Genomic DNA, 19,860 nt, shown 5'->3' on the forward strand with positions numbered 1-19,860 from the left:
CATATCCCAAAGTCCAACGCAATGGCCCGTCTTCAGATTCCTCTTGACGCCTTGACGTCGCGCTTCAACCTCTCCGACAGGTTCGCTGGAGTCCGCTCCCAGTCCCTCGCAACCCGCTTCTCCAATCTCAGACCACTCTCGGAGTTCTTCGATATCAAGCGGGTTTCCAAGCCAGCCAACTTCAGCGAGGTCCAGAGCCGTGTCAATTACAATTTGAGCTACTTCTCCAGCAATTACACCGTCGTCTTTGTCATGCTCAGCATTTACAGCCTGCTCACGAACCTCATCCTTCTCTTCGTCATTCTCCTGGCTATTGGCGGCTCCTATGGGATTGGCAAGCTGGAGGGACGCGACCTGGAAATCGGTGGCTTCCGTGCTACCACATCCCAGCTCTACACTACACTACTCATTATCTGCGTGCCCCTTGGTCTCTGGGCTTCCCCACTAACCACTGCCCTTTGGCTCATTGGAGCTACTGGAGTGACCGTTTTGGGTCACGCTTCGTTCATGGACAAACCGATCGAGAATGCTTTTTCAGAGGAGGCGGTCTAGATGGTCGGCCGCGAACTCCTTACGATTCGCCCCTATGGGGAAGACCATCGGGGGCGCGAGTGCGGAGATCGAGCAAGGAGGGTTGGCCGAAGCAGCTGGAGGAGTCTGTTCAGATAGAGCAGCTGGGTATGGTCGACTATGATGATAACGACGACGACGACGATGACAACCAAGGTGTGCGACTAGGTCCGCCGTTCGATCCAAGCCGGTTCAGTGACGCCAACATGCGGGCTCTGCGCCCTGACTATAATTCTAGCGTGCGCCTCAAAGGATATCATGGCGTCGACGACGATGAGTTTTACGGGGAGGATTCCTCGAGTGATGACGATGACGAAGACGAGCATGGCCTTGTTGGCGGCGATGCTAATAGTACAATGGCTTATGCTATGCAGCTGGCTCGCCGGGATAAGCAGGCGAGGCTTGTCGAACGGGCTCTAGCGAAAATACGTCGAGCGCAAATACAAGGGCTATCAAAGGTCAAGCTTTCGCAGCGGGAACTTGATGCTTTGGAGAAGAGGAGGCAGCAGGATGCCCCGGTCGATGGTTCGAAACCCAAAGAAAGCAATGGGCAGCCTGCAATTGATAGCAAGCCTGTAGTTTCGGACAAACGAATACCGGGCGGGTACGCTTCTTCCACGGGGTCTCCCAGACGCCACTCACCGACCCCTGGCAAACCCTCGAGCCCTTCCTCACAGAAGTCCCGTTCGCGAGTGCCCTCAATAAAGCCAACCAGGATGTCGCAGCGCCCGGACACATCGCCCCGCAACAAGCCTCAACAGATCTATCCACATGCCCTTCCATATTCCGTCCCGGAAGACCAGACTGCTCGGCCAGGTTCCTCTCCGTATCAACCAAACAAGCGCCCCGGATCCGGTTCGAGCAGCCATTCAGCATACCCAACGCACTACCACCACCCGCCATACTATACGTATCCAATGCCTGCTGCTGATCCACGCTACGCCTATTCTACACACCCGCCCCGAAACGCCCCACCACCACCAGCTATGGACGCGACATACCAGCCCGTCTACCGCGCCATGTCCGGCGACTCGTACATGATAAACCACTCATCCTCCGACCCTTTCGTTGTACAGCATGCCTCGCGCCTGTGCGAGTCCCCGCGGTCCATGCGCAGGAGCAGCGGGAGCAGCAGCAGCGGCGACAACGGTGTGCACATCGCGGTTGAGAACCCTAGTGTGCCAGCGGGGTACGCAGCGAAAGGGACGAGTGGTGATGGTTCTAGCGGTGCTGGTGGCATCCACGGGCGTATACGCCGTCGAAAGCGTCGTCATTAGTTAATTAAAACCGGCGCCTTATCACTTGCCTTGCCTGGCCTGGCTCGTTCCCTCGTCATCGTCATTGTTTGTGAATTGTAATCAAATCTATCGCTATCATCATTACTGTCGTTTGTCTTTCGTCATAGATATTCTACCCAGTTTCACCTATATACAAAGGATAAACAAAAGAGGATAGACTCTCTTTCTTCCGAGCGGCGTCTCGGTTCCAATCACCCCCCATTTTTTTTTCTTTTCCTTTTCTTTTTCTTTTCGCTTTTTTTCTTACTTACTATTTGCTATTAATTAAATTTTACTTATAAGAGATTCTCGAGACAATTGAAACAGCTTCATGCCATGACAAGCAGGGGAGACAGAAGTTCCTCCACAAATCTCAGAACAACTTGCGGCCGTGTCCATCGCTAGCCGTCCTAGCAAAGCACATTGTAACCCGAACCCTCCAAATCAGAATCAGAGACTATTATTAGACGTCGAGAACGACTGGTTTTCAAACGGCATTTTAGCAGGGGAATAATAGTTTCACACCGCTCAACAATTGTTTTTAATCATATCATCTAGCTTAGCTTTTGATACCGTCAACTTAAGAAGATGGAGAATGAACGATGATCACATAATGAATTATATATCAGACGCTGGGTTAGAATAAAATCCGGTGGAAATGTTGTATCACCACAAAAGAAGGAAGACGGAGTAATGTTAGTCCTCATCGCAATAGTAAAGATCGGCCATGTTTATCTCTTGAAGTTTCTTGAAGCTGTGTGTCAGTCGAGCAACAACATCCTTCTCAACCGCAACTAGCCAGCCAGCCATTTGAATAGGAAGCTTCTGAAGCATGTCTAACTAGACCAAGACACTTGACTTGTCTAAACTTTTTTCTCAGCGCCGGCCACCGCACTTATCCTCACTTTACCTGTTATTTACCTTTTGGAAAGGAATCAATCTCCTCCAACAGCATCTGATACGCCTGATGATGAGCTGTGCGAAGCTTGCTATTAGGATAACCTTAGCAACTTTAAGCGTTCAAGCCTTTCTTTATCGAAACGATATCGAAAAATTTATCCTCAAAAAGTTTTGAAACTTGAAGAATTAGATTTAAAAATTGATGTTAATATGAGCAGATCCCTTCGACCCCCCTCTTTTTAAAAGAAAAGAAAATAAACAAGATATCAAAGAAAGTAAGAGTATAGGTAGGGGCTTATAGAAAGGGAAGAGGCAAGGACTAATTAATCTCTAACCCTAACAATGTGAGCCGCAGCCAAATATAAATACTCTAACCCCTAACCCTAAGACATCGACTTAGTTGGCTAACTAAATACCCTTCAATCGATGGAGTCGACGATGACGATGACATTGAAGCAACTTGAGCCCTCGCTTCCAACAACATGTCCAGCACAAAGCCACAGTACCTTCCGCAGCACCAATCGCCGCTCCTGGGCCGCCTCCCCTTCGAGATCCGCCGGATGATCTGGACCTCGCTTCTCCACCACGCCCCCGAGAGCGTGCACATCGTGCGCTGCAGGGACAAGGCGACAGATCTGCAATACGTCGTGTGCCGCGAGGGCGTCAGGCCAACTTTCCTTGGCTGGAATTGCTGTAAGTTTTGCGTCAATGCCGCCAGGCGGAAGGAGATGGGGTGGGGGCTGGAGTATGGCCGGTTCTGTGGGCTGAAGAGGCCGTTTGGCGACTTGGTGGCGGTGGGGAGGACGTGTTCGTTTGCGTGAGTGTTTATAATATATCTATATATATATATATCTCTGTGGAATATTTCCCGTTCACAATACAACTAACTCGCTTATTTTTTTTTCGCCGTGCGTGGGGTTTTTTTAACTTCTCAAATTTCCATCCAGCAGTGGCCCGTTGTCTTCTATCCCCCGTTCCAAACTCTAGCCATGTGATAACAATAATAACAATAACAATAATAATGCAAATCTGCCCAGCTACGCCGAAACAAGCCCCCACATATATTCAGCAGGCACCTTCATCTTCGCCAACGCCACCAACTTCCTGCACTTCAACTCCGCCGTCCGCGCAGGTCCCCACTGCCTCCAGCACCACCAGCACATCCGCTCCGTGAAAATATACTGGAACCTGGCGGGCGACTTCTTCGTGGGCGATGAGGAGGACTTCCTCATCCAGCTCTCCGTCCTCTGCGACGTGGCCAGGGGGCTGAGTGGTCTTCGACGATTCGTTATCCTCATGCCCCCCGTACATTGGTACGGGCGGGAAGATATGGTAGCAAGGGTACTGGCGCCGCTGGAAAGCCTGCGCTGTGCGTGGGAGCTGAGTATGCATCTTTCATTTGGGGAGGGGGCCAAGCAGGTGGTGGACCTGGGGAGGGTTTTTGGGAAGTTGGGGTGGCGGGGAGCTGTGGGTGGGTATAGACTCCTAAATGACTACGATGCGGGGTGGGTCATACAAGTGCTGGGTGCGCATGGATGATGATGATGATGTATAGCCTATATAACCTATGCTTTGTGGTGGCTTCACCTTGAGCTCCAGTATTGAGATTTTCCATATAGATTTCTGGAGTCTCCAAGGACTTATGTTCCTCACCTCTGTTCTAGATGATAATATTAAGCCTTCCAGGCACGGCAGCGGCGGCCTCTGAAAGGCCACACTTTAGCTCCACCATGAATGGCCATATGTCGGGCCAGAAGTGGATGCACAGCTCTGTGAGCTGACTCTTCTCAAGAATTGCCATCTGGATCCTGTTTCTTTCCCACTGTGTATAAAGAAATCTCTCCAGCTTAGCACGTCCCTATGCCCTCCGGGAGGCCCCGGACGTTACAGTGCTACGCAAGGAGTTTAATCAATATACACTAGTTCCAAAGTAGTTTAGTGTTTACACAGTTTATTGCTGCAACTAGCTATTAATTAATTCCATGCTGAAAAGATAGCACATTCGAGGGCTTAATTCTCTGTCTTGGGCCATAGTGGATGATGACGATGATGATGGGGAAATATAACTGGTAAGATGACAACACTATAAGAAAATAATGTGAAAAGAATATAAAGATTTATTGTTCTGAAGAAAACACATGAGAAAGCTGATAGAAAATCGGAGAATACGGCGTAGTTTGTGTTGGAGGTCATCATAATAACCAACCAAGGTTCAACCCTCTTACAGTTTGAGGTAAATGAGTCTAATTTAAATATCATGTGGCGCTATAGTTACCGCTAACTACTATCCATGGATGTGTTAAATTGCTTTGGAACTAGTGTATATTGATGAAGTCACAAAAGCGTAGCACTGTAAATCTATACATTATACATACATACATAGACGAATATATTCTGAATCAGTTTTTATTTTATTCAACTACTAACCCAGGGTCTCAATGATTTAGCTATATCAATAACTATCAGCTAATATCATCTGATAGTTACTAATTCTCCTAGAAGAAATATATTACCAAAATAACAAAAGCCGGGGATGCCCACTATATGCTGCTGTTTGGAATTAATCTTTATTGCAGATATGGATCGCTTGCAAGCATCCATGGATGAACAAGTAGCCGCAAGGGTGATGACTAATAATGATGTCATGGGGCTTAGTTATCTCAATCGGCGTTGATTTGTGTTGATTTGTGTTGATTCCTGTCATTGTTTGAGGATTCGAGAGCTTGGAGAGCTTGCATCTCGTCAACAGTCTCTTCAGCCAAAACCAAACCTTTTGAACCGCACCCAGCTTTTTTGGGACCGCATTCAAGTGTACGCCCGCGATGTTGGAAGATGTTTCGGGTGCGCCCGATATTGGCCCGGGTCCGAGGTTCCCCCGTTGCTCGATTTGGAGATACTGTCAATTGTGCGATGAAATTGCCCCGTATTAGCTACTAACTACCATGTCGCTTGACATCTCCCGCCTCCTGCGCGCAGTGATCCTTCATTGCAAACCCCGTCCACAACGTCCACAACGGCCACAACGGCCACAACGGCTGCTGGTTGTCCCTGCTGTGGAAGTGACAACCGGGCCGACAGGCTAGCTATGAGCTACCTGATTGATAATCCGTGGGCCTTGATCAAGAACCCCGCTCGCCACTGTCTGGGAATGAGGCGAGTTTTTATTTTCAGGCCGGCGATTCCAGTACTGTCTACCTTTCTACCATATCCATGGCTCAGCTACCCCTCTAGTTCTATTCCTTCCTGCCCAGTAGCTAATATTTATGACACTCGTTAGAAGCCCGGCGCGATGTTTGATGTCCGTTCTCAGGCTATCTCCTCTTTCCAATCGCTGCCACATTTCTCCCCGATTAGAGGGGGCATCATCACATTGGTCTTGCTGGACCTGGATTTGTCTATCCGAACGTCTCCCATCTCCCCTCATTATTAGTCTACCTTTATATACCCGTCTTCACGATTGCGGTGGGGGTATTAAAAACACGATCAGTTCCAAATGTGGATTATATCGTTTTGGATATTTCCCGTAATTGCATCATGCATGTGGCTTGGTGGGTTAGCGTCTCATCCAGAAAGGCGAAACATAAAACATGCACGCAAGTGCTCCTGCAGGTACCAACATGGCGCTAATCAATCATATCTGATAACCTGTGGAGCAAAACAGCTACGACTCTCACTCTCCTGATCATATGGACCGTGGTTGACGGATCCCCACGCTACGAGAGTATGGCGCCATATCAAAGGATCGCATTCATATCAGACATTGGCGCCCAGCGCTTAAAACCTCTCTTCGTCGCCGGTTGCGTGATCACTGCTGTGTTTCTCAGCGCTTCATTTATGTCCGAGAGATGGCTTAGACACAGCGGCCACCTTGCTAGAAATAGAGGGAAGAGAGACAAGGCGTTCGCCATCATCGCTATACTCCTTTCGCTGATCGGGGGAGCGGCACTGATTCTCCTGTCGATTTTTGACACCCTGCGGCACGCTAGGATTCACCAAATATTACTCATGACTTTCATGTAAGGCCTCCTTCTTTACCCCTTGAAAGTTTATTACCCCCTTTTTTGTTTTTTTTTTGTAGACGCAGATAAATATTACATTGGATATGATCTAAATAAACCTCGCCGAGAAAATAGAGGATCATACGTTCTCAGCACGATCTTCGTATGCGCAGAATACTACCGACTCGGCATACATTATCGGGAACACAAAATTATATTCGTGAGCTTTTGGATCAAACTCGCCTTCATCGTTGTTGAGATGGCGCTTTCGATTGCGTTGGTAGTTCTGCGTAGACGAATGAATGACGACCAAGCTGCAATCTTAGAGTGGAGTATGTCAATTCCTCCCGTCCCCTTGTCAGTTATATACCCAACAAAAGAGACGCAAGCTAACCGACACCACTACTCTCCCAACCAGTAATCGCCTACATATTCACCTTCTACATCTTATCCTATGCAGTTGACCTCCTCCCCGCCGTGAGAACCCGCCACCACATCCCACAAGGTAAACGGATAACAGAAATGTCCCAGGCGCTTAACGGAGCCCAGCGGACGACGGCTATTTCTCACATTTCTACACCTACTCTTACACCCTCGCAAACAAATGCTTATTCCGAGCAACCCACCCTTGCCACAGACTCCGTGGGCGATCAGGCAAATATCGAAAAGCCCGCTCACAACCAATCGTCGGACGCCATACAACAGCCTCCAGAGGATCACTTGCATGCTCCAGAGGAGAGTTTAGATGTCTAGACATGACATGATATGACTTTCCTTTTCCTTTTCCATTTCCCCCCCCCCCCCCTTTTTTTTTTTTTTTTTTAATAGGAAATGACCAGGATTTGGGGCAATTGGGCGGTACAAAAATACATAGTACAGGGGGCGTTGTTCTAGGCGTATTTGCGATTTCTTTTCTTTCACCTTTTGTTTTAATAGAGGGAGGTCTTATAAAAGAGGGAAGGGGACGGGAGGACTTGTCCCTAATTCATATTATTAATGCGTATAGATCCCGCGGTCTCGTTTGGGAGGGCGACTGCATCCCAACACACCCCGCGTTTTCTTCCTGAACATGCTATGCTGTTGCTGCAGCTGCAGCTGGAGCTAGAGCTGAAGCTGTAGGACAATCGTTCATTTTTCTCAATCTCCACTTTGAGATCGGTGACTGGGTTATCTATCTCGTTGGAAGACATTGAAATGAAGCCCCTGGGCAAAAGCATTGCTGCGTATGTTTATATTACTACTCGGGAATAGTTCGCCTTCTTTTTCTTTCGTGTATTATTTACTTATTCTCCGATGTCGCTTTTCCGCACTTAGGCCGTCCATCTGCTTCCCAAAAAGCGGGAGCGGAAGGCAAGTGCAATGGCAGATACAATGAATAAGAGCTTTGAGCAGAGAAGAGAGAAACGAAACGAACATGGACAATCTACAAAACTCTCTTCGGAGGTATAAAATAAAATCTACATAACCCTATCTAGCATGTCCCTCCCGGCACCCAAAATCAATTGCGCCAGTATCTATCTATCTATCTATCTATCTAACAGAACTAGAACCAGAACACACCCGCCCCGCCCATCTCAATCACGCCACAAGCAACCCCCTAACCCTCTCCACAACGCCATCATCCACCCCAACAGCTCTCAAATATCCTCGAACCCCGCCATACCCTTCCTCTAAGAACCGCACGACGTCCTCCGTAAACCCATCCGGGCACGTCGCATATTCCTCCGGCATGCCCATGGCGCGCATCTCCGCGAGCCGCTCCTGCAGCTCCGGAAGCAGCTCGCCCTCCGACGTTTGGTAGTCGCTTGCTATTGCCGAGAGAGGGATTTGGGGGCTTGTGGCTGTTTGCGTACCTGTGCCTGTGCCTGTGCCTGTATCTGGATCTGCAGCTGGAGCTGGAGCTGTGTCCGCATCGGGGCCCAGCTTGGGAATGTCACCCTCGACGTGTGCATATCTAGCCCCACCACCACCTAATCCCTCCCCAGCGTTATTATTATTATTACCGTCGCCGTCGTCTTCGCCGTTACTATTCCTACCACCACCATCCCCCATCCTTTCCCTCGTCCCCCCCTCCTCGCCAGCAGGAGACCCGGCCAGTAACAATAGCAGGATTACAACCAACCCTGTCCGGTCCTTGCCCTGCGTGCAGTGCACGAGTGTCGGATACACCGCAGGGTTGCCCAAGTGTTCGAACAGTTCCTTGATCTCGGCCTGGCTGGCCGTTAGCGTATCGAGCGCCAGCCCCTTGAGGCCGCGGGGCACCATGGCCTGCTCGACCACGAGCTTTGTGGCAGCGTTGCGGTAACCGGACGCGAGCAGGGCGATGGCCTTCCTAGACGTTGTATATGTATTAAGTTAAATAGAATAGGTAGATGGGTAATAAAATACAATAAACATATATAAGTAAGTAAAAGTGCCTGCTCACAGCAAATTGAACCAACTCAGGCGCCACAGCAATAGCTTCTCCAGACCCCAGCCGGCCAGACTGACCATAATTCGGCGCACGCCGGGGAGCTGGACGAGGTGTTCATCGTTCGTTGTGGACTGGGTTTGGACAGCTGGCGTGGGCCCATCTTTCGGCCTGCTCGGCTGAGAAGCGAGGTGTCTGTTGGCAGCGATATTATGCTCTGTGCTAGGAGTATAGGTTTCCATTAGCATAACGTACGTTTACTTTGGCTGGGTGGATGGTTGTTGTCCCCCGTCCCCCGTCCCCCTCTACTTACGTTGACCTGAGATCTATCACGGAAGCCAGATGGAGCTCCTCTGCTAAACGGTGGCGGTCTGCTTCTGAAGCATTGTCGGGCTGTGAAATGGAGAATTAGCGATGGTTTGGGGAGCGGAATGGAGTACAGAAACTCTGAGCATTGGGAAGCCCGGATTGTAAGGGATGTCCGGTAAACCAGCGCAGGATATATACATATATCAGGAAGACGGGTACCATAGGAATGAGCAAAAGTATGAAGAAGGAAAGATCTGGATAGAATTTATCCCGTTATTACCCTTGCACTTCGGAATAAAACACCCTCTCTCATCACCCTGAAGAAGAACAGAGAAAAGCATTAGCATGCCTCAAGGCCGATATATATACATATCTATAAATCCATATAGATAGGATCATCGATACATCTCTTGTACAAATTATACAAGTGAGGGGGTCGGGGAACTGGCTTTCCCATACCGTGTTCCACAAAATTGATTGATATATGAACCCACATCCCGGAAATTCAGAATTCTCTCAAACCGGAGGTCCGGGGAATGAATTCGAACGGCTGGTTTGACGGTGGTAGTAGCATCACTGTTTCTGGCGACATCGATATTCGCGTTGAAAGCCCGTGGGATGGGCTCGTGGGGACTCATTTGCGTTGAGGATATCTCTCTTATATGTTCTTGTTTTTGTCTTTGTCTCCTCTTTTCATCTCTTTTCTATGGCTTTTCCCTTTTTAGACACTTAATTACTTTAGCAACATCATCAATTGGAGTAAGTTACGGTTCGATTGCCAACGTTATATTTGGAAGAACATGTTGCGATTGGATGTGTGGTGGCGTCTATCTCGAAGGGCTGGTTGAAATAAATATGAGTAGTTAACTAAATAGAGGAACTCGCAACGTCATTTCAAGATGGTCAAATACTTACTGCAGCTACCGCGTACAGGGAGTCCATCCGCTTCGCTCCAACCCTGACTATTGTATGGGCAATAACCAAATGGTTAGCAAAAAGAAAAAGATTCTCTCAATGATATCAAGCTCCCAAAACTCTAACTTAGAAGTTGCTTTATTGATGCATATGATTTCCAAGCATTTCATTTTGGCAACGCCACATGCTGTTTATATAAAGGCTGCGCAACTTCTTAACCTTCAATGCATTCCCGGGTGCGATATGAAGCTTCTTTCCCTGCAATGCAGTTAGTTAATCCACTGGGATGGTGAATCTTCTATTATTGTTGCGGGAGCAAGCTACTATTTAACTATATCTACAGAAGATGAACTAGACACTGCTTGGCCGCCTTACCCTCTATTTTTTCCCTTCTTCAGATTAGTCCTTGCCTCCTTTTCTTTTCATTTTCTTCTTTTAGAAGAATTATTGATGTAGCTAGGAATAAAAGAATAATAACAACAGTTGTGATTTCAAAGGTTGCTTGGGCCGTGGAAGCTTCTAAACTTACAGTGCTTCACTGCTCAAGCAGCCTTTGCATCGTATCTGATAGTATATCTCAATCAAAGAGAGTAGTTAACTATACACTTCTGATCATTTCATCAATGATATAAATCATAGATACTCCTTTCCCACATAACAATTGGCATCTTGGCGCTCAGCCGGGAACAACCTAATTCCGACGAGTTTAAAGAACGGCGCTTCACTGGGTGTCATTCATTATACAGCTCCAAATGTTTCGGCAACATCTGGGAACTTACCTGGGAGACTGGTGTACATTACCCTAATTTGGTGGCTTGGTTATCTTCGGTTTCTTACCCGCCCTCATGCGCGGGCACGCCAGTCTTCCTCGTGGCCCAGAGGGTACCATTTATGAGGCGAGCAGATTCGACGACAATTTAAGGATTGAGATCAATCCCACAAAGATCAAGTTTACCAAAGTGCTGAAAACATCAGAGGCGTCGTCGATATTCCATGTGAACTATGATGGCATGCCCCGCGTTCTGAAAGTTGTATGTACCTTGATAATCAGTGCATCTCAAACACCAGTTCTGACCCTGTCTAGTTCCACAATAATGAAGATGCTGGGTATGCTGACGACGGGTTCCGTGACTTGAATCGTGCTCGCTGTGAAATTCGGGCTTATTGCAGCCTTAAACGATCTGGCATATGCGACGGGGGCTATGTGCCACAGTTTTATGGATACACATTATCCTTGCGCCCAACTGCCCTTGCTCCTCATCTGGATGCCTTTCAACGCGATGCTGGCCTCCCAAGTGCAATTTTGATCGAATATCTGCCAAAACCTCTGGCAATGAACTGCGTCACTTATAGCAAAGAGCGAATGGCCAAGGCAGTCAAAGGCATTCAACAGATACATTCAGCTCTGATTGAGCACAATGACCCGTATCCCAAAAACATTATGATTGTTCCTGATGACCCCGAAAGAGTTGTGTGGATAGATTTTGATGTTGCGATCACTTACCCTGATAGTTCCTACATTGGCGATAGGGAGCGTGGCTGGATTGAGATTGAAACTAGGCGGGTTGAGAGTGTTGGGGTGAAACTTGTCGGTGTCTCAGACGATGTTCGCTCCTTGTTTCCTTGCCACTGACAAATTATAGGCAGATGACCAGAAACAGGGTCTTCCCCCGAATACAAAATATTACTAGGACGACGGTTCGTCCACACGCGCATGCAGACCGACGCAAAGCGCATCACACCTTTCCGATAATGGGGAACCATGGGAGTATGTACCTGTCTATAGTTGAATCCTTAGTCAAGTCTCACGAACACCAAGCGATTTGTGGACTAGGAGCTATACATTTTTCGCACCTCTCATGTTTACAATCTTTCCAGTCAAATCCCCATTTTCATGACACCTTTGGGTCTCCTGGACAGCGGTTGGGGGAAAAATTGAGAGTACTACTGGCTTGGAAAAAGGTGATATTGGATCAGAAGTTGTTGGCAATTTGAGCTGCATCGCCTATGCTGTTGGCTGCTTGAGATTCGCAAGATCCGTGCACGATCCCGAGCGAATCGATAACACTGTTATCCCTGCACCGACATGGTATCTGGGACACGTGGATTGTTTTGCGATAGGTGATTTGAAGTATTCTGCGTTTACTTTATCACCAGGTACGGAGGCGTGGAAAGTATACTCCTGTGTACGCGTTTCTTTAGGGCCAAAGCTGCCTGCTATACATTGCGGGAGCGGGCCGGAGCAATTTAACCCTCAACTTCAACATCAATATTTAGCGTGCCCAAGGACCTCCGTAGACAGAGGATCAAATTCTATTAATAGTGAAGCTGCGCATGCGGGCGAAAGTGCCTTGGGTGCTGTGGAGCGTCTGGCAAACGTCATTTTCATTTTCGAGTTTACGTTGTTGCGTTCGACGCCCTTTGAGATAGTGTGACAGAAGATGGATATTAAAGACTGCCCCAACTTCCCCTTTTATAGAGAGGGCGACAGTTCGCGTCTGGGCCGCGGTCTCTGGAGAGATGCTCTCGGATAAGAGCATGAAACTCCGCTGGCTGGTTCCATCTCTTAAGGTGAGCTAGATAACTGGGGCAAGAGGTGTCGAGCGGATTTAGTGTTGGATTGTTAGCAGAAGTCAAGCTTAGATTGCGATATGTCAAAATCCACGTTAGGAGAAATCTGATCAATTGCTGAACAGATTCGTTTTAGATGAGTTGGCATCCATATGTTGTAGACACTCCTCATGAATTTGGATGCCGCCTGTTTCTCCTTGCCATCTTGTTCCGTGAAATCAAATTTGCGAATCGGGTGGCGGTAGAAAGCAGTTCTGTCTGCTCCAAGAACAGCATAATGGCCATATACCCTCACTGCTGTGTGGCCATGCGAGATTGAAAATTGCGACAATCCCTCAACCGCTTTTTCAACATAACTCAACAATTGCTCTCACTGCATTAGCTGACTTGACCTCACACTGTATGATAATACAAAATGTGGCCAATGAAGTCCAACTTCTCACGGGGTCTGGCCGGATGAGTCAGCGAGCCGTCAGTGGCCGGCCCTACGTCACCGACAGCGTTCGAACCAGACATCGAGATTGATATCAAGTTTGCCTCCAAACTCTCCGCGACAGCGACCTCAGATGCGAGAATGGCCAACCGAAACTCTCTCCGCTGGCCGATACACCAGCCGTCTCAGCGTCTATCACAGCTATTCGGATCCCATCTGACCCGATTCGGAGTCATGTTGGCTCCCTCTTCCGAAACTACAACCTCTGTGTTGCATCCACTCCATTGAAGAAGTTGTGGGCACCGCCATGTCTGCCGCTATGATTCCCCAGGTCCGGCATCGACCGGATCCTGATGAGAGCCTTGGTTCGTCTTTCCGATTTCCTTGTTTTCTTGCAGCGTTTATCGTCACCCAACCTAACTAACATCTCCTTTGCAAAGCGTCTTCGGCGGCAATGCATGTAGCTCGTTCCCGACCACCAGTGCCAAATTCCCAAAAGAGCCACAAGACTAATCGCACTGGTGAGTGTATTGACGATCCCGGTTCGAGCAACCTGAACTCTCTTAACACATTATGATTCGCAGCTTCACGCCGAACCATGAGCCCACCTAGCTATCTAGACCCAGCCAAACTTCACTCTGGCGACCGAGAATTGGCCTCAGCCGGTGCTGCTGCCAGCTTAGCACATGCAGGATACACAACTCACCAAATAAACAAAGTGGAGACCGAGCACCCTTTGAGAAACCCAGAGCTTACTGCTGCGAGCTGCCAGGCTGCATCTCAAGCAGGGAGGTCACAGGCAGTTAGGAATGCTAAAACATCAGAGCAAAAGCATATAAGCCACGAGAATGAGCGGCCTAAGAGCGATGCTGGGGCGATGCTTGCGGCAACGGACGCGATATCCCATAGCCGCAAGAGAGCGGTGTCAGCTCCTGCAGTGTCCAGCGACGGCAATCACTCCTCCCATGCTATGACCGCTGCTTCAGCATCCCACAAAATGTTTTCCGGATCCGGATCCGGATCGGCACCAGTGCGCGGAGAATCCAAGGTTGAGACCCCGTTGGACGCCCGTAAGGTCCATGCAACCGCCATGGCAAATATCCGCCGCGAGTTCCAACCTGAGAGAAAAGGCAGCCTACACAAACAAGCGGTGGAGGTGGCACGGCAGATGTTCTCAACCGCGCCCCAGGCGGATGCTGCGACGGCTTCCATATATTCGCGCCGTCGTCGGGAACCAAAACCGTTGGCACGTCCGCTGACGTTGCATGAAACAGCTCAAAAATTAGCGTCGGAGAGATTAGCCATGATGGATGATCAACACAGGGCTTTCCGAGATTACTATAGTGCAGCGATCCCACCCAGACGCCAGCGCTCTTTCTATTCGAGATTCAGGAAGCGCGCTGCCAGCGACAGCGGTGTGGTAGACATAGACAATGAACAATCCGTCAAGGCCCAGCCGCGAATGACAACCTTGCAGAGTCGAAAAGACAAGGCATATGCTGAAAAAAGGGCGCGTGACCATGAGTCCCTGATGAAAGCTGCGAGGAAGAATGCAGATGCTACGCTGGACGATGTTGATCGAAGGATTTACGAGTCCACAGGAAGATCACAATCTCGCATGGTAGACAAAGCAAAAACCCGCACAGTTGATGATGAGGATTTAGTTCCTGTCCCTATTGGTGCAGGACAGTTTGTCGCCCAGGAGGAGGTTGACCGCCTTGCAAAATCGAAAACCAAACCTGCCGTCGATGACGTCATGAGAAGACTTGAGGAACAGCGGGCCAAAGTGATAGAGGAAGAGCTTGACGAACGGGAAGCCATTCGCCAGCAAGGATTGGAGAAAGAACGGGAAGAAGAAGCAAGGAGGTCCATACAAGAAGCAAAAGGTCGGGGTCTAATATCCCTCCTATCTATCGCTTTACCCATGAATTGGCCTACTGACAGCACATGACAGAGGATGAAAAGAGAAGCATCAAGAGGCCAAAAGGTACCAAAAAGATTTTAGATCGCCTCAGCAAGCCCTTAGGGGTCGACTTATTCCGACGCAAATCCTCAAAGGCCCGCGGCAAATTTCCAGCCAAAGACGAGGAGGACGCGGCTTCGGGTGCCCCGACTGATCACCAAACTCAGCAGAATGTAGAAGTGGACGGCTGGGCTCAAGTTCCCGAGAAACAAAATCCTTCAATACCCCATACTCCCACACATAGCGCGGGAGAAGCGTCCCAATCCATATTGTTGGAACCGCCGCGCGAAAGTCTCTCCCGGCAGCCAACCACTGCTTCCAACAAATCACAGTCAGGCGTCTCTGAAAAATCCAGTTCGCAATCGAAGTTACAGTCCAGGAAGAAGCGAGACGGCAAGGAGATGGAGCCCACACCATCCGGTGAGTCAGGCAATATTAACGGCTCTGAACCGGGAGAAGAAAGCACGAAACGAAAAACTGCACCCGCGACGGCCCGCACCGCCACGGCTCCTATGGTGGTATCGGTGAATGGAAGAAAGGCGCCAGACAACGGGCCTGCATATATCGAGGCGAGGCCAGCTCTGCCTCAATGGAGCTCATCTATAGAAAGCCCACGAGCGGTACGCGAGCGGCAGCAGGATCATGGTGGAGGCTTATCGAGACGGCTTTCGATGAAGGCCAGATGGAATCTTCGCCTGTTCGGTAAATCATCACGGAGAACTGCCTCGGACGGCACTCAGGGCTCCTTCGAGGTGCAGCGCGAACGTGGCATTGCTCAAAGAGGCGCGCCAGCAACTACTGCGGGTGGGGTGGAAGTCCCCCCCGAACCGCTTCGCACCGTACCCTCACAGAACTCGTCGGTGAATACGCCAACAAATCCGTCGAAGTTTACAGAGAACCTGTGATTTCATTTTCCTATTCATTTCCTTTTTCATTTCATTTCATTTCATTGTTTTTAATTTTGTTTTCTCGAAATTTGGAACATCAACACGGAACATACATTGCTCAACATTGCTCATATTTGGAGTGACATATCTCGTTTTTCATCTGCGCACAATACTGGGAGTCGGCTTTTATCACCGTATATTTTCTATCCATTTCACTCTGCATTTGTTTGCTCCCACATATCTGGTCACGGCATAATATCAACGCTCATCATTGTTGTTTTCTCTTTTCTGCATTTTTCTTGAAAAACTTCAAGCCTTTTATGGCATACTTCTCTTTTCCTTATTACATTGTCCCCCATTTTCAAGTCACCTATCCACTCTCTAATATATCTGCTGTCATAATCAAGTTTGGAAATGTTTCTTTTTCTTTCTTTCTTTCTTTCTTTCTTTCTTTCTTTTCTTTTCTTTTCTTTTTTTTTTGAAATACCGCATTGGCCGCTGAGTGCATTGGAAAATGAGATTTGCAAAAAAGTTTTAAACTCACGGCGAGACACTTCAGTTATCGCTTGTATATGGGCTGTTTTATTTGATACTTAATTCACATGAGAGCAGAGAAAACGGAACGGGAGAATGAGTGCGCGTGGCATGTCCGCCAATGCTAAAGTGCCTAATCACAGGTTCACACTGGCGCTACATTCAGATCATAGTATGGCATAGTATGGATGTGAAGGGGGATAAAAAAAAAAGTCGATGGATTACAGATGCTTGTCATACTCGATTTTTTTTTTACACCATGGGCTATGCTGGAGTTAGCGGCGTTAATATTCGCTTTATTGCTTTTCCTCCGCCAAAAAAATATATGCAAGTTGGGCTGAATGCAGGATGGATAATACGCTACTCTCTGCGTCTATCATAATGTAATAATAAGCTGTTAGGGGGGAAACTATATATATATGTATATTGTTTTTTGCCTGGTTTAAGACAGTGACCAGGTTATTTTCATTGCATTTTGAGTTCTGTTCTTTGAGATAGTTTGGCCAAACTAACCGGCCCTCTTTGATATCATCTCAAGCAAAATAACTCGCCGGGTCTAGTGTCATTTTACGTGCCAATTTATTCCCCCGCCGGCACCGGCAAGATACCCTCATGCCATTTCATTAGACCGATTCTCTGAAGAACTCCTGAGCAAGGTTTCTTATTCAATTACCAAGACCTGTTGGAACTGGTAGATAATAGAGACCCATGAACATCTTCTTTGTGGTCCCATTTACCGTTTGAGCATCGCTGCCCGCAAAGTTGGCCCGACCAAGCTAGATTATTGAACTTGCTCAACAGCAATTCTACACGCCGTGAATAAAGAAATCATGGCGGAACCTCAACTCGGCCCCATAGTTCCAAACAAACCTGCCATCCCACCCACCCGCAAACCCTTGCACGGGAGAACAATCACCCTGGAACCGCTCACCGCAGCGCATTCCGACTCCCTCTTCTCCTGCCTGGGCGGCGCAGACAATGCGAGACTATGGGATTACATGCCGGATGGGCCCTTCACGTCGAAGGCCGACTTCGACAATTTCATCCACTACGCCGCCACATCTGAGGACCGGCTCTTCTTCAGCATCATGGACCACACCGGCCTCAAGGACGCCTACAGCGGCAAGGCGGTTGGCTTTCTGAGCCTGTTTCGCATCGATGTGAAGAATCGCGCCGTGGAGATCGGCTTTGTTACCTTCTCCCGCATGTTGCAGCGGACCACTGCTGCGACGGAGGCTTTCTACCTCATGCTTGCATTTGTGTTTGACGAGTTGCATTTCCGCAGATGCGAGTGGAAGTGCAATGACTTGAACGTCCCGTCAAAACGTGCCGCGACGCGGCTAGGGTTTCTCTTTGAGGGGGTTTTCAGGAAGCATATGATTGTGAAAGGGCGCAACCGCGACTCGGCGTGGTTTTCGATTGTTGATGAGGAGTGGAAGGGAGGGGTTAAGGGGGCTCTTGAAAAGTGGCTGGATGCTGACAATTTTGATGCTGAGGGCAGACAGAAGAAGGATCTGGTGAGTATTAGACTGGGGAAGTAGGCGATTCCTCTCGAACACTGTGCATTGATAATCGGTAAGAATGTCGCCATATATGCTTTTTTACTGTTTATAGGTTATTTTGATTCAAAAGAACCAAAAACTCCCCCATTTAAGATGGAGTCGTTTCTTCGCTTCCGATTTGCAGTTCCGTTAGTTACTACTGGCGAATAAGCAGATTTTGTTATATAGTAACGATTGTCCTCACTAAATTCTTTCATTCGGCTTTTTCTTTTCAAGTGGACTCAACTCGCCTCATAACATGCGGAAACGAAGCTACCCTATAGGGTTAACAGGGAGACAATTTCTGAGATGCGGTATCGAACATCTAGAGCCTTATTGGGCCCAATATGCTCAAGCGGCCATCTATATCTGGTTTCCATCACCGAGCAGATGCCCACACCACGAACCGAAAGCCTACGGCTCCAACACCTGGCTACGGAGAACTGATTCCTCCATACTAGTAGCTATGGAGGGTGCCCAATCGTTCGTCATGAAGTCACCAGCCCCATAGCGGAACCTGGGTTATGCACCGATCTTGATATCTAAGTCAAGCTGTGAAATTCACAAAATATAAAATTTTCGGATAAGCTTTGCCACCGTTTTCCTGGCGTAGGAAGCCGCATTGCTAGTCGTTATGACAATTGCAATGCCCCTTATCAAGGAACTTGCTGCCTTAGCTTGCCTTGCCACCCCTATCACAGCCAGCTATGCTTTCTACGTCTGCAAGGACCTCGTTACGATGACCGCGTTTCAATGGCCGGAACGGCGGAGGTGTCCAGCTACTAGTTACATTTCCCCCCCGCGTGAGACCACGCATCCAGCGTCGCCGGGGATGCATTGATATTTACCTGGCGAGCTGATCAACAAGGCGTGCAGTACAGCGAATTGGCACGCGTGGTGATGGAGCACCAGCGCATCCCGGGAGGACGTTGAAGCTATCGGAAAACTTATCAGGGAGTACGGCTACGCCACCTACGGGATCCCGGTCTGCGAAGAGGATCTACGTGAGTGTGTTCACGACCCGCGCAGTGCAGATGATCAGGCCGGGTATGAACAAGTCATTATCTTAAAGGAAGGCGTTCACCCTGATCTGTTGCGCGCTGGATTGCCCCGACACACCTCAGTGGCTGCACCGTTTGTCCCACGGTGACTCGGGATCAATCCCATCCCTCCCGAGTTCGGCCAACACCGGTATTCCACCGACGGCGAATACATGAGCAGACTTCGGGCTGTCTCAGAGCTTCCTTGCTCAATCGCAGTCTGCGCAGTTTTTTCAGCTCAGCCAATATCTCCCCGCGACTGATCCTCGAATCCCATCAGCATAACAGTCACGATGCGGAAGTACCTTTTCAGATTGGAGCATATGTAGTATAGAACTCGCTTAAACAGGCGACTTGCGAACCGGGACGCCTCATGCAACCCATAATCCCACTTCAGGAATATACTAAATGCGCGTTCGCAAACCCACGTTGTTGAGGCGCTGAAATGGGACGTGCCGTGATAGAACCAGGGGAACCAGATTAATGGTGCAGGTATGTGCGAATGTGAAATG

The 19,860-nt window shown here is 48.7% G+C and overlaps 8 protein-coding genes across 8 annotated transcripts; 7 read left to right on the forward strand and 1 right to left on the reverse strand.

Annotated features, from left to right (window-relative positions):
* Positions 1-21: 21 nt before the first annotated feature.
* HCBG_00025 (prenylated Rab acceptor 1) lies at positions 22-552 on the forward strand (the record flags this gene model as incomplete). The annotated part of the gene is made up of 1 exon (XM_045427075.1): positions 22-552. The coding sequence occupies one exon, from the start codon at positions 22-24 to the stop codon at positions 550-552; it is 531 nt and encodes a 176-aa protein (XP_045291050.1).
* Positions 553-680: 128 nt separating this feature from the next.
* Positions 681-2,186, forward strand: HCBG_00026 (uncharacterized protein; the record flags this gene model as incomplete). Its single annotated transcript, XM_045427076.1, has 1 exon — positions 681-2,186. The coding sequence occupies one exon, from the start codon at positions 681-683 to the stop codon at positions 1,845-1,847; it is 1,167 nt and encodes a 388-aa protein (XP_045291051.1).
* Positions 2,187-3,229: 1,043 nt separating this feature from the next.
* HCBG_00027 (uncharacterized protein) lies at positions 3,230-5,206 on the forward strand (the record flags this gene model as incomplete). Its single annotated transcript, XM_045427077.1, has 5 exons — positions 3,230-3,564; positions 3,785-4,272; positions 4,434-4,519; positions 4,924-4,980; positions 5,195-5,206. 5 exons carry the CDS (start codon positions 3,230-3,232, stop codon positions 5,204-5,206), a joined length of 978 nt encoding a protein of 325 aa, XP_045291052.1.
* A 1,128-nt stretch (positions 5,207-6,334) lies between these two features.
* Positions 6,335-7,498, forward strand: HCBG_00028 (uncharacterized protein; the record flags this gene model as incomplete). Its single annotated transcript, XM_045427078.1, has 4 exons — positions 6,335-6,356; positions 6,409-6,763; positions 6,881-7,077; positions 7,164-7,498. 4 exons carry the CDS (start codon positions 6,335-6,337, stop codon positions 7,496-7,498), a joined length of 909 nt encoding a protein of 302 aa, XP_045291053.1.
* Positions 7,499-8,323: 825 nt separating this feature from the next.
* Positions 8,324-10,102, reverse strand: HCBG_00029 (uncharacterized protein; the record flags this gene model as incomplete). The annotated part of the gene is made up of 4 exons (XM_045427079.1): positions 8,324-9,077; positions 9,171-9,372; positions 9,745-9,781; positions 9,959-10,102. 4 exons carry the CDS (start codon positions 10,100-10,102, stop codon positions 8,324-8,326), a joined length of 1,137 nt encoding a protein of 378 aa, XP_045291054.1.
* Positions 10,103-12,026: 1,924 nt separating this feature from the next.
* On the forward strand, positions 12,027-13,269 carry HCBG_00030 (uncharacterized protein; the record flags this gene model as incomplete). The annotated part of the gene is made up of 5 exons (XM_045427080.1): positions 12,027-12,147; positions 12,300-12,536; positions 12,657-12,788; positions 12,859-12,950; positions 13,087-13,269. 5 exons carry the CDS (start codon positions 12,027-12,029, stop codon positions 13,267-13,269), a joined length of 765 nt encoding a protein of 254 aa, XP_045291055.1.
* A 421-nt stretch (positions 13,270-13,690) lies between these two features.
* HCBG_00031 (uncharacterized protein) lies at positions 13,691-16,251 on the forward strand (the record flags this gene model as incomplete). The annotated part of the gene is made up of 4 exons (XM_045427081.1): positions 13,691-13,748; positions 13,824-13,904; positions 13,968-15,269; positions 15,338-16,251. 4 exons carry the CDS (start codon positions 13,691-13,693, stop codon positions 16,249-16,251), a joined length of 2,355 nt encoding a protein of 784 aa, XP_045291056.1.
* Positions 16,252-17,597: 1,346 nt separating this feature from the next.
* HCBG_00032 (acetyltransferase) lies at positions 17,598-18,308 on the forward strand (the record flags this gene model as incomplete). The annotated part of the gene is made up of 1 exon (XM_045427082.1): positions 17,598-18,308. One exon carries the CDS (start codon positions 17,598-17,600, stop codon positions 18,306-18,308), a length of 711 nt encoding a protein of 236 aa, XP_045291057.1.
* Between the last annotated feature and the right edge of the window lie 1,552 nt (positions 18,309-19,860).

Source organism: Histoplasma capsulatum (genome assembly GCF_000150115.1).
Source record: "Histoplasma capsulatum G186AR genomic scaffold supercont2.1, whole genome shotgun sequence".
Taxonomy (NCBI): Eukaryota; Fungi; Ascomycota; class Eurotiomycetes; order Onygenales; family Ajellomycetaceae; genus Histoplasma; species Histoplasma capsulatum.